The 12,945-nt window shown below is 39.0% G+C and overlaps 1 protein-coding gene across 1 annotated transcript; it reads left to right on the top strand.

The window, feature by feature from the left end:
- Window positions 1-1,309: 1,309 nt before the first annotated feature.
- On the top strand, window positions 1,310-12,672 carry TMEM87A (transmembrane protein 87A). Its single transcript, XM_010147968.1, has 12 exons — window positions 1,310-1,457; window positions 2,200-2,261; window positions 4,077-4,260; window positions 4,987-5,086; window positions 5,771-5,864; window positions 6,931-6,999; window positions 8,054-8,162; window positions 9,288-9,346; window positions 9,610-9,713; window positions 10,061-10,134; window positions 11,434-11,495; window positions 12,613-12,672. Exons 1-12 carry the CDS (start codon window positions 1,310-1,312, stop codon window positions 12,670-12,672), a joined length of 1,125 nt encoding a protein of 374 aa, XP_010146270.1.
- The last annotated feature ends 273 nt before the right edge of the window (window positions 12,673-12,945 follow it).

The raw sequence follows: 12,945 nt of genomic DNA, 5'->3' as shown, positions 1-12,945 counted from the left end.
AATAAATTTATTTTTTCATAGTAATTTAAAGTAATCATCGATGTGATCTGTTTTAAGTGGTGACTTAATATTTAGATGTTAGAATTGGTTTCAGTCTTTTAAAACATTATACCTAACAAGTTGAGTGATAACTTTCGATTTTCAGATCAGTTAGTATTTTAAATATACAGTATGTTCAAGCTTTAACCAGGAATGATTGTCAAAATAACTTCAAGTTGAATGTTCTGGATGCCAATAAAGCAAATGTATTTAACTCCCTGTGTACTTACAGGGCCATTAACCTTAAAGCTAAAATATAAATAGCTGTGTGTGCAATTGTGAAATAAGGAATCAATGCAGCAAGAGATGGAGATATTTTAAAGGCAAAATTGGCCTATTAAAAAGGCTTACTGTCTTTTTAACAAAGTCTTTTAATTTCAGTCAATATAAATTCTTTTTGGATACATAAAATTTTGTTGGCTTTAGGTCCTGCAGTCAGGAGGCTTTTTAAAAGAAATGCTCTTAATATTGAAATTTGCTTGGAGAGGCCATGATAAAAGAAGCCTTTGGTGTACAGTGGTCATGACTGGCATACATGTCGGTAGTCTTAGTTTTAAACTTAAAACTCTTGGTAAATATTGCAGTTTCTGACATGGATACAACTTCTTCAGATGTGGAATTAAGTTTTGTATGCTGGGACTCAGATTTTTGATTTGTTTTATGGTGCAAATACTTAACCTGGGCAGGCTTCCTTTGTTAGTTCATTGGCAGGGTTTGAGTCTTATAGGTATGAGAGCTGTTGCAGGAGCAGTAGTATTTTCCACAGAAAATGACTACTATGGAAATTTTTTAATTCTCAAGTGTCTCTTCTATCTTATACTATAAAATTCATCCTTCACCAGGGAGCTATGTGTAGCTGTGCTCTTGTCAAACAGTTGATTTCAGGAGGAAAGAAGTCTCTGTCTGATGGTCCTAATGTTTCTAGGCTGAAAACAAGGAATACGATGCTTTACTGAATTTTTTTTTATACAGCTTTTGCAGTACCTTTGAGATGTCTCTTGCAGTAAGCCTGTATTAAATTTGCAAATAAGCCCTGATCACCCCTCAGGTCTTAGAGGATTCTTCTGGATTCAAACAACTAAATTTCAAGTGTTGTGTCTAATAAATAGATTAAAAATTTACCTATCAAATATTTATTACCGAATTTTAGGCCTCGGAAGAGATGAACTGTATTGATGATATCACCCATGTATGGTGAATCTACTTGTGTCTATTTTTGTGTCTTCTTGACCATGCACTGTCTACATGGAGACATTTTATTTTTCAGGCAATGAATGCTGTTATCAAAACTTGGCGAGATGGGCCGTATATATTTATTGTGCAAATAGGAATTTTCACAACTGTGAAGGATTCTACTACCAAAATTAAAAGAATGGAGAAAACAACACCTTCCTCATATCAAAATAAGCCATTTACAAGTAAGATAGCTGGTTATACATTAAGATAAAAATGTAGTGCCTTTTTTTAGGTGTACAAGTCTGAGTGTGTTCTAAGGTAGTTTTAATACATACTGTGTGGCTCATTTTCATAGGACACTATCATTCACTTCACACAGATGTAAGTATTGCCTACTACAACTCCTTCTTACCAAAACCAAATAGGTGGTTGTTAGTGTGTTGAAGATCCTAAGGTTCTTGATCTGTCAGTTTAGTGATGGAAGTAAAGAAGGATCCCAGGCAGTTCATTTCTGAGGCTTGGTGTTGTGTTTCAGAAATATCCGGACCAACGCAGCGATTTACATGAACAAGCTCAAATCATGTAGGATATAAAGACTGTAATTGTCACCTTGAAATTATATTAGAGCATATCAAACAGTGCCTTGATAACCTATCCAAACTATAGAGAAGTTTGAAAATCCCCTTAAAAAGTTAACTTGTGTTTCTGAACCTTCCTGTTACGCCTGAATCCCCAGCACAAATTACTTTTACTTTAAGTACTGCCATGTGTTACTTGGTAATGGAGCGTGTGATTTTAATTGCATGCTTTTAGCTGAGTGTGTTAGGAGTCTTAACTTTGTTTGATTAATGTGCAAGTTAGATTTAAAAGCTCTGTGAAGATTTGGAATTTCTTCATGCTTGAATAAAGATCAGTTAAGTACTTTATCCTGGCTTTGTGCTTTTGGTTCTTGTTCAATTTGATTATTGTATTGTCTTTTGACAGTGATGGTAGAACTGAAGGGGCCATATGAGTATCTCTCACTTGCAGACTATCCTCTGATGATTGTAAGTAAAACAGCTTTTTGTTGACCGATAAAGTTGGCCGTTGATTTGAATCTCAATTGAATACTCTCCTTCTGTACTTTAAGAAACATGAAGCCATTGTCTCAGCAAAAAATAATTTAGCAGAGGGGTTTATTTGGTTTGGTGGGGTTTTTTTTGTTTGTGGTGTTGCTTTTGGTTTGTTGTGGGGTTTTTTTACTAAATACAGGGTAGGGAAAACAGACATAGATTTCACATGTTTGCATGTGCCACTAAGGTTGTCCTTCTCTGGATTATTTGACTTGATGCCTGTCAATTTGTAGTTCCAGAAGTTATCAGTATCATTAGCTCTAAATGGAGCAGTTTTACTGACTGTTGTTGTCCTTAGCTCGTGCCTTAGAAAATTTCCTATTCTACTCTTTTGTTTGCAGCTATTCTTTCATTTGTCACTGCTTTCTTTGTTCTTTTACAGCTTAATCTTCCTTCCTCCACCAGCTGTCTTATACCTCATGAGGAGGTCCTTAATAATGCCTAACAGTGAAAGCATAACTGAACTACAAAGAGCTAATCCCCTTTTTATTCAAAGGACTTGTTGACTTGGTTGCTAGTTGCCTCTGTCCAGGAGGCTAAGAAAATAAAAGAACTTAAATATTTACGTAGTGTAGACAGGCTTTATCTGGGGATCAATAACAAGTAAGCTTTCTAGCCTGACTGTACTGGTAAGAGTGGCCTGTAAATAGGAGAGCCTGACACAATTAAAAAGTCCCCATCAGCTCTGACAGGTAGGTCACTAGTTTGGATGTGCCACATGGGGAGAGTCAGAAAAAGTTCTCTGTCTAAATGTTTCTGTAATGGAGCATCTGAACATGAACTGTCATGCGTAGGTCCTTTACTATTGGAACTGCCTGGATTAGTTAGACGTAAAAATCTGTAAGGATCAGTATGCCGTTTCCCTAAGGATGATCTTTTCAGTTTGTGAAAGCTTCAGTGGATTGTGCAGCTAACTTAAGTGCTTGCTTGATTTAACAAAAAAAAAAAAAAATCTGTATTCTGCAAGAGGAGACTGCTTTGATTAAGACTGTCCTACACTTTGGCTAAGTACTTCCTGCTATTCATTTAATGTCTTACTCCTTATCCCTCCCTCTTCTTAATCTCAGTGTCCTTTTTTAATCTTAACTTGCTCTGGTATGGTGCTATCGTTTAGAAAACTCAGCACTGAGTAGCATTGTCAAGGTTACTGTTTGCTCTAGGAGACATGGACCCTGAGAGTTCTGAAGCAAGTAACACTGGACTGGGGAAAAAAAGAAATCAAAAAATGATAGTATTTAAATGAATATCTGGGGTTCTTTTTCAATTCCAGATTTTTTGGCTGACATAAAATTTGGTCAGAAACTGAGTTTGCTGGCAATAAACTTTTGACGGTGTGTAAAGGTGACTTGCAAGCTTATTTGCAGAGTGCTGTAAATGTATGGTGAAGTTTGTAATAGGATATATGAGAAGGGTCAGATTTGCCTGAGCTCTTACCTGAGTTTTTGGAAGCTAGTAGCACTTGATATCTTCCTTAAAAAAAATTGCCTGTGGATAAATTGGCAGACTGCTCTTAAAGAGAGAAATTGCTCACAAATGCAATTACTCTGTTTCCCTTTATTGGCAGTGAGAAATTAGACTGTCACTGTAAAAGGATCCAGAGAAGAGGAGTGAAGCAATGTTTGTTTCTAGTCACCTTGTATACAAAAACTTCAAAAGATGCTATACTTGAGGAGAAAACAGCTGTGGAATGGAAGCAAATTATTTTTCTGGGTCTAATGTTACTATTTCTTGTTTCTTTTTGTGTAATAGTTTTTCATGGTGATGTGTATTGTGTACGTGTTCTTCGGGGTTCTATGGCTTGCGTGGTCAGCCTGTTACTGGCGTGATCTCCTGAGGATCCAGTTCTGGATTGGTGCCGTTATCTTCCTGGGAATGCTCGAGAAAGCAGTTTTCTATGCAGAGTTCCAGAATATCCGCTACACCGGGGAATCTGGTAGGTAGCAATTGCAGCTTGCAGTTTAATTGATGGGGCATAGCACTGATGCTAAACTGGGGTGACAGATGCATATTAAATATATGATTACTCGAGGATTGTTTGAAAACAAAGGACAGGGCACCAGAGTTGCTGCAGTTTTTTATGTATTGTTGAATAATGATGATCTGTGATCTTCTAAAGCTAAGATGCTGTTGCTTTCTCCGACTTGGGAGTGTAGTATCTTAGAGATGTAAAATGCTAAATTCAGGAGAGTATTCGCTGTAGTGCTGGCTTGAGGTTTAAAATAGTACTTCCTAAGTGTAGCTTGTAAGTCGTTTCTGACGATTGCTATTGGCCTTGGAAAGAGGCTTTGAAACTCCTTCATCAACATGACATCGTTGCAGATGACTTGGTATTCAGCCCGTAGCCTGATAATCCATCTTAAGCAATTCTCCATGTAGAAGTTTGGGACTCTGGTTTCAAGTTTTTATGATGGGTGCATACAAATGGAGCTTGCAAGTAAAACTTCATGTAAAGTAAATTTTTTTCAGTAGCTTTTTTTAAGCTGTGACCTCTCTTTTGTGAAAGCTTACTCCAGATGTAGGTAGTAAAAAGATCATACACTTTAATAGCTTACTTTCTGAAAACAGTTATGCCTGCTCTCATACTACAATTGCTTACAGTACTTTAGGAAACAGAAAATGTATTTTAATAACCTAGCTTCCTTCTCCTTGCTTTTGGTAGTTCAAGGGGCAGTAATACTGGCTGAACTGCTTTCCGCTGTGAAGCGCTCATTGGCTCGAACTCTGGTTATCATAGTCAGCCTGGGATATGGGATAGTCAAGTGAGTAATTCTGTTACGGTTTTGTTGTGTTTTCAGCTCTTCACTGTTGGTGTTTAACTTAGGGTGGTATTCATCTGACTGAATTCATTCATTCACTAGTCAGAGACATAGAATTCTGTAGGGTGATTACTCTTCTTCCCACCCCCTTCCGTGTTGGGTAAGTTTCTGAGTCACTGTTGAGATACTCCACTGACTGGAATGGAAGCTTTATATGCCTTCCTTCTGGGCAAGGAGGAGCTTGTAGAAATGGGGAATCACTGATCAGGGAGAGGATCTGCTTAAGGGGGCTTCTGCTGCCAAGATTGCTGCTCATGGGTCTGCCCCCAGCTGTGTTCAGTGGTAAAACAACATGCTGTGTGGTAGTAGGAAGGAGTGGAAGCCTCTTGCAAATGTGGGTGTGCTGGGGGAACTGGTGCAGAAGATGTGGGCTGAAACTTCTTGAAATGTTTGTAAAAATTTGAACAGGTTAACTGGGAAAAAGGACTGTTATCACTCTCTTCTTTAGTCACATCATACCATAAGACAAAGTTAATAGTACCCTTTGAGGTACTATTTCTGGATCTAGAAGTGGTTTGTCACAAGGACCTTTTATTCACATGCTTCATGCCTTATGTTAGAGTCAGGATGACATGACTTTGCTTTTTTCCCCCCACTTAATGTAAATTTCATTTTGTTTTCCTACAGGCCTCGCCTTGGAGTTACTCTTCACAAAGTAGTTATGGCTGGAGCCCTCTATCTATTATTTTCTGGCATGGAAGGTGTTCTTAGAGTCACAGGGGTCAGTAATAACTGCTTGTATTTTCCCATATGTCACAGATGTTATTGGCGTTACGTACTTACATGGTGTGGGAGAATCCCAGGGCTGTGCTGAAAGAAGGGAACAGAGGCAATGAAGTGGTTGAGCTCTGAGACTGTGGATCTGGATTGTTGACTTTGTCAAGTTTGTCTTCCCTATTTATCAGGATGTAATTCTATGTATTTTGAAATAATTCTAATAGTTCTCTGATTAGTCAGGTGTCAGACCCTATGTTAGACCCTTATGGCTAATGCTTTGGATTGGGTAGGGCTAGTTGTGGCCTGGCCATCATTCTTAAAACAGAAAACTTAAAAACCCACCACCATGCACCTGGGGAAGTGCATGTGAGTGTGGTGCTGCTTGCTTGCTTCCTTAAGTGCATCTTGGATGTAGACTTCTGTTGTTCTGTTTTTGGTGTTTTGGGGTAAGGTATTTAACATGTCATATATTTGGTACTTTTTCAGTTTTTCTATGACACTGTGGCTCTGGTAGCAAACTTGGCCCTGTCCATGATTGATGCCTGTATTATTTTGTGGATATCCTTTCAGAAACTGCAGAATGTTACAAGCTTATTCACAGCTTAATATTTGTCTTATACTTAAAAGGAATAAAAGGTGATTTGCTTGTTTCAGTAGGGACTTTGATAGTTTTTGATGTACACACAAAGGCAGTTTTGGCCGCTTTCAGTCAAACTCATGGTTGCCAGTGGAGCATTCAGATTTAATGGCTACATTTCTACCAAGCTGATTGATAGTTTTCTATAATGGAAGTGGCCAGAGTGTATAGTTCCAGCCATCACCTCAGCAGAGCCTCCTTTTGATGGTGCTAGATTGACTTAATCTGGAGAACTACTTGATGGTGGAGAACTGACAGTGTGGTATTGCCTGTTCCTCTCTGTGCATTGGGCTAGGCTCTGCTTCTGTAGTAAACCTCCAAAGCGTTGTGGTGCAGTATTTGTGGTTTCTCATAAAATAGCCTGACCCTCCTCACTTCTGCTGTACCTTGTTTCCTTTTCAGTTTGTTCTTACTGGCTCTCTCTTTTCTCCAGGCCCAGAATGATCTTGCCTCCTTGGCTTTTATTCCCCTGGCTTTCCTAGATACTGCCCTATGCTGGTGGATATCCTTCACTATTTTACTTGGTGGGGTGTGTTTTCTCTCAATTTTTTTTTTTTTTTTGAGTCTTTTTGGCTGAACTTTGTTTTTTAATCAGCTTAAAGTGTATGTTCTTTCTGCTGCCTGCAGAGTTAATAGAATCTCTGAAACTGAGTGTTCAGGTAAGCTTCTGCTTCAGCCGGTGCAAGGAAAACTAGGTACCCATTAGATATCTGTGTTAGAGTAACTCCGGAACACAGACTACTTAAGTCTTGTCTGTTGTCAGTCTCTGACGAAGTATGAAATTAATTTGTTGCAGTGTAGCGCTGTAACAATACCATAGTAGTAGCCTTTGGAGAACAGACTCTCAGTTTCTGTTTAGGGGAGAGGGTTTCTTAGCAACATCATACCTAAAATTCTTTCTCTAAAATTTGAACCCATCTTGAAGTAGTCAGGTGACAAAACGGGGCAGCGTAACTTTTTGGTGTCTTGACGTATTACATCCAAACAACTGTAATCTTGTGTGACTCCAGCACCTGCTGTCAAATGCTGAACTCAAAGCTATGTATAGCAAAAATACCAATTAAGTGTTTTCACCAAGAGTCAATCACAAAAATCTTACTTAATATGTGAATTGCTTGCTGCCCAGCCATGACAACCCCATTTCGCTCTTACCCCGATGTCTCTCCTAGGCACTTGTTTTGTCACTATGGAACTAAAATTGTAGGCCAAAGGGGGAAGACATGCATACATACTCTCTAATTGGACTTCAACTCACGTCTAGTTCAGAGCTGATTTTCCATTTATCAGAAATACTTTTGATGCTTTTCTGCAGGAGTGGGCCATAGTCCAAAATAGGTACTTGGGTACCATCTTTGTCTGCCAAGAGTTCTAGGTTTAGATGAGTAAATAACACAAAAGGAATTGATCCTGCTCTTTGGCACCTTTGCCATAGGATGAACTTGTCTGCTGCGTCTGGCCTACCTTTTGAGAGGGCTAAGTGTGTGGGTGAGAGCGCTGTTGGTCGTAAGATCTGTGGCCAGCTTGTCGCTTTAGAGGCTTTCCTTGACTTACCATACATCTTCATCAGCTTAACTCAAACAATGAAGCTGCTAAAACTTCGAAGGAATGTTGTGAAACTCTCTTTGTATCGGCATTTCACCAACACGCTCATCTTGGCGGTAGCAGGTAAGCAGAAAATGATCTGAATCGAGTAAGAGCACTTGACACTTAGATATATGGCTTTATTTGGTCACTAAAGCAGATTTTTGAGTTTGACCTTTCTGTAAATGCAGTCAGAGTACTTGGTATTTCTAACAGGCGACCCAGTTCTAACAGTGGGTCTATGCCAAGTGTTACGTTGATACTTCAGAGTCAGTGGATTATTAGTCCTGATCAGTAGTTTTATGCAGCTCCTCCAGTGGAGCACTTTCACCTCTCTTAAAGTTGCCAGGGGCAAAAGATTATCCTGTGCGGTTAACCTCACAGAGGTACTTTTTACAAAATCACAGTATGGCTGTGTACTGTGGGGTTTTTAAGATGTCTGAAGGCAAGAGTTACTCTTGGAAAAACAGTATTCTTAGTATTGTAACATAATGCCCTTGGTGTTCTGGAAGAATTGTAGATTCTTTTTGCAGTTGTAGTAGTGATTAACTGAACTTCAGAATAAATCTGTCGGTGCTTCCAGGTGCTCAGCTCCTCATCTGTTTGGAAATGCTGTCCATACAATGAGCAGAAAACTTTTAAGCACTGTGCTTTTTTATTTAAACAAACAAAAAAGTGCATTCCTTGTTATTGACAGCTCTGATTAAATTCCTTGCAGCATCTGCTTCTTGGTCATCATAGAACTCCTTAGTGGAGGGAAGTGTCATCTAAAACACTGGTGAGAGCACAGTTTGAGGATTAGTACTCTTCTGGGTCAAGGTCTGAACGCTTAGGTATTTAGGCAGATCACATGGTTCCTTTACTTCAAGGTAGGCTTTGTCAACTGATAATGAAACTGTGGTTTGGAGACTAGGTGGAAGTAATACAAGAGTGGTGCATGGGGAGGAGAAGTTTGGCTAAGTACTTCATACTTGATTTATGCCTTGTCTCTGAAGAACCAAGAACAGAATATACTGGCCTGTGCCTAAACTACTGCATAAGGTCAATGCAATAAATCAGTCTCTTGTTTTCCAAAATTAATGGATTGGATTCCAAGAATTCACTGCTTAATTCTTCACCTTTTGTTTGGGAAACACAGGTCCTGTTAGTAGTATACTTGGATTAGCATATTTTGTAGGAATAAGCAGCTTGCTTGTTTTAATCTTGCAGCGTCTATTGTATTTATCATCTGGACCACCATGAAGTTCAGGCTGGTGGACTGTCAGGCGGTGAGTTTGTATTGAATGCTTTCTGCAATTGCTGTCTCTTGATAAACTTACATTTGGTGGTGTAAGAGGTGGGATTGGGTATTCTGGAACAGATTTTTCTGTGAATTATGTCTAGAGTAATATACCACATGCTAAAATTCTCACTGTTGTGGGAAAGGAACCTCTTTGTCAGATGCCTATAGTTTACTTTTGGAAAGAACTGAGTGCTGGGGAGTCTCTTTCTTCACAACTTGTTCTGTTTGTGCTGCTGTTTTCCTTGACAGGACTGGCAGGAGCTATGGGTGGATGATGCCATCTGGCGTTTATTGTTTTCAATGATCCTTTTTGTCATCATGATTCTGTGGAGACCATCTGCTAACAACCAAAGGTTCAGCTTTTCTCGCCTCTTTCTAAAGATACTGGGGTTTTGGGAATGCTTGTTTATCCAATGAAGTACTGGTGGGTGTTTTGGTTTTTTTTTTTTTAGTTGTTGTATACTGATCCATAAGGCTACTAAGCACTGTGTGTAAGTGCTTGAGGAAAAGTAAGTGTAGGAAGTCACATAGATTAAATTCAATCTGTTCCTGGGGGTGAACTTACTAAAAAGAAGTGACTTACACTTTTGATAATGTAGTTTAGCGTAGGTCTTAAATACAGTGAACTACATAAAAGTCATGGGAATGTGGGGGTAATGAATGTTATTCTAAGATAGCTTTCATTCTTTCCCTCCTAAAGGTTTGCTTTCTCACCCTTGTCGGAGGAGGAGGATGATGATGAGCAGAAAGAACCAATGTTAAGTGAAAGCTTCGGTAAGAGAAAAACTTCCCTCCTAATTCCAGCATTGAAGAGACCCTTCTGCAGAGGGAGGTCTCTTGTCTGGCAAAAAGTTCATTATTGCTGTAGAAGCAGAGGCAATGCCTCCTTGCTGTCATTTGTTTATGCATTTGTAGAGAGAACACTGGCTTTATGTTTAGTGTTTACATTGCCGGTTTAATTCTGAGGTTTTTGGATGGCACTGAACCACTTCTTCTGTTGTGGCTGCTTTACCATGTTCACTGCACTTTGTTTTATTAAATATGTCAAGTCGTAGGTTTTGATCCAGATCATGATGACACATATCTGAAGGTCTGTCATATATTGTTGCTAGGCAGTAGTTTAGTTTGCAGTTTTCTTCTAAAATCCAGTTTTAAGGGTTTTTACTACCTGTTGTCTGAAATCTGCAATCTTAATTTTTCATGTCAGGGCCTAGTACAGCAATGTCCCCTGTAAACATATGGATGAAAATGTTTATTCATGAAATTACATATGAACAAAAGAGTCCTGCTTTATAACACTAAGCTGCATCTTTCTCTCCTCTCACTCCCCTCCTACTATCAAACCCTCTATCTTACTGTCTCCCATCTCCCTACTACGTATAGTTTCCTTGTAACACTGTTGTTTGTAAGCTGTGTAAAAGGCAGGGAGACATACCAACTGCTGCTGTCTGTCCACAGATCAATTCTGCTTGGATGTGTCAGTGCTGTTTCACTTGCTTAGGAGCTGAGGTGCATTTGTCAGATCAGCTATCCGTCCCTCTGCCAGGCTGGGAGATACATGTTGCCTCTCAGCTGCTAAGTTAACCAAGTGGCTGGTCAGCAGTCAGTAGGTAAAATAAATTTGGGGAGTTGCTTATGTCTCAGAACGGTTGAGGTTGGAAGGAACCACTGGAGGTCATCCTGTCCAAATAGGCTGCTGAAACAGAGCCTAGAACAGATTGCTCAGGACTGTGTCTAGATGGCTTTTGTGTACAAGGATGGAGATTCCACAGCCTCTCTGGGCAACTATGTCTGTGTTCTATGCTGCCCATGTCTGGCTTGAAGAAAAGGACTAGGCATTGATATTTCATAGGTAAAATTGCAGAATTCAGGGAAAAACTAGGTACTCCACCTGTCAAGAAAAATACAAGCCTTTCAAAGGGAAAGCATCATCTTAATGAGTAACTTCTCTGTCTTACTCTGTCTTTTTGGATTTGATGAAGTGTTCTAAACTAACACTCAAAACTTTGAGTTGTTTCTGTGAACAACTATAGTTCAGTTATCCTAATCTTTTTTTCCTTCTTTTGTCTTCAGAGGGAATGAAAATGAGAAGTACAAAGCAAGAACCAAATGGGAATGTAAAAGCAAACAAAACTGTGAGTCTGCCCCTCCAACCTCCTAAGGATATAGATCTCTCTCTTGTTTGGTTGCCCCCACTCCCCTCCCCCAGTAGTAGCTCACAAATACGCAAAGTGTTCATCCTATAAATCTGAGTGTCCTGGTTTGCTTCAGAGAGGGAGCGAATCAACGTATCAAATGTTTATAGTACTTGAGAAAAGAAAGTAAATGCAGGATTTTCCTCTCGTTTCCTGTAAGTGCAGTGGAAGCTTTCGAATTAATTCTGTTCTTTAGGAATATTTGCACAATCCAGTATAGACAACTGTTTCTATCACAATACTGTATTCTGATAGTGAATAATACATTATTTTAACAAGTCTGTCAGGCTGAGAGGGAGGCTGAGCTGTATTTTAAATAAATTAATTGCCCTTCTAATTTTGAAGTTTGTGATACATTACTTGAATGAGATGATGTGAATATTATGCAGCTACTTAAGTAGTTTGGGTGGAACATTTTTATTATATCTGTGCTTTTTCCTTGTGGCTTACAAACAGAAGTAGTTTCACATCCAGCTAGGGGGTAGAAAATATGTATCAGAATCTTTTAATGGAATTCATGCATTAATTTAAGTGAAAATAAGCTGTAGGAATTCATAATAATAGCAGTATTATTTTTGTCATTAACATTGTTTTCCTCAAAGATTGGTTGCAACTGTATACTGCTTATCTGAGGATAACAGGAAAATGAAACTTTACTGTTTTGGGGATGGAGAGGATCAGAAAGGATCAGTTCTCCAACTCCAGAACAAGTGTGCATGTGAATTAGAGTGTGTTCATCAGACAGAAAAGAGAAATCCTGTCAATACAGTTTAACTTACCTTTGCAAAATCTAGCATGTGCTTTTTGTAATAATTTGTCATTTATAACATCTTCGAAAAATAATGTTCTTTTGTGGGAGACTAAACTAGATTATGTAAATAAAGAGTCCTGAGGGCCTGCTTTTCCTAGTCACCATTAGACTGTTACAGAGTTAGGAGTAAGTCATTATAAATATATTGGGTTTTTGTCAAGTAGGTTAAGAAGAAAAAGGGTTGCATGTGACAGCATTTTGGGAAAACTGACTTTTTTGTTTTCCATTTAATTTCTGTACTTGTAGCAGGAGGATGATCTGAAGTGGGTAGAGGAGAATGTTCCTTCGTCAGTGACAGACGTGTGAGTATTTTTATAGTCACAATAAAAGCGACTTCCTTGCACACACAAACACAAATACATGAGAATGCCTTATAACTTGCATGAGCAGGCACTGAGTTCAGCCTGGAATTGGCCTCTGACCTATTAGCATCCTACTGCTTGGCTGTCATACTTACAGTTCATGCCACCTCATCATGGGCTGACTTGAGGAACACAGTCTTAGACCTTGAGACCACAGACTTGCTTGCACTTCACTGAAGTTAAAACTAACTGCATAAATCCAGAAAACCAAAGAACA

Source organism: Eurypyga helias, unplaced genomic scaffold (genome assembly GCF_000690775.1).
Source record: "Eurypyga helias isolate BGI_N326 unplaced genomic scaffold, ASM69077v1 scaffold51232, whole genome shotgun sequence".
In the NCBI taxonomy this organism is placed as follows: Eukaryota; Metazoa; Chordata; class Aves; order Eurypygiformes; family Eurypygidae; genus Eurypyga; species Eurypyga helias.
Note: the sequence above shows the minus strand (reverse complement) of the source record. Positions and strands in the feature narration are given on the sequence as shown.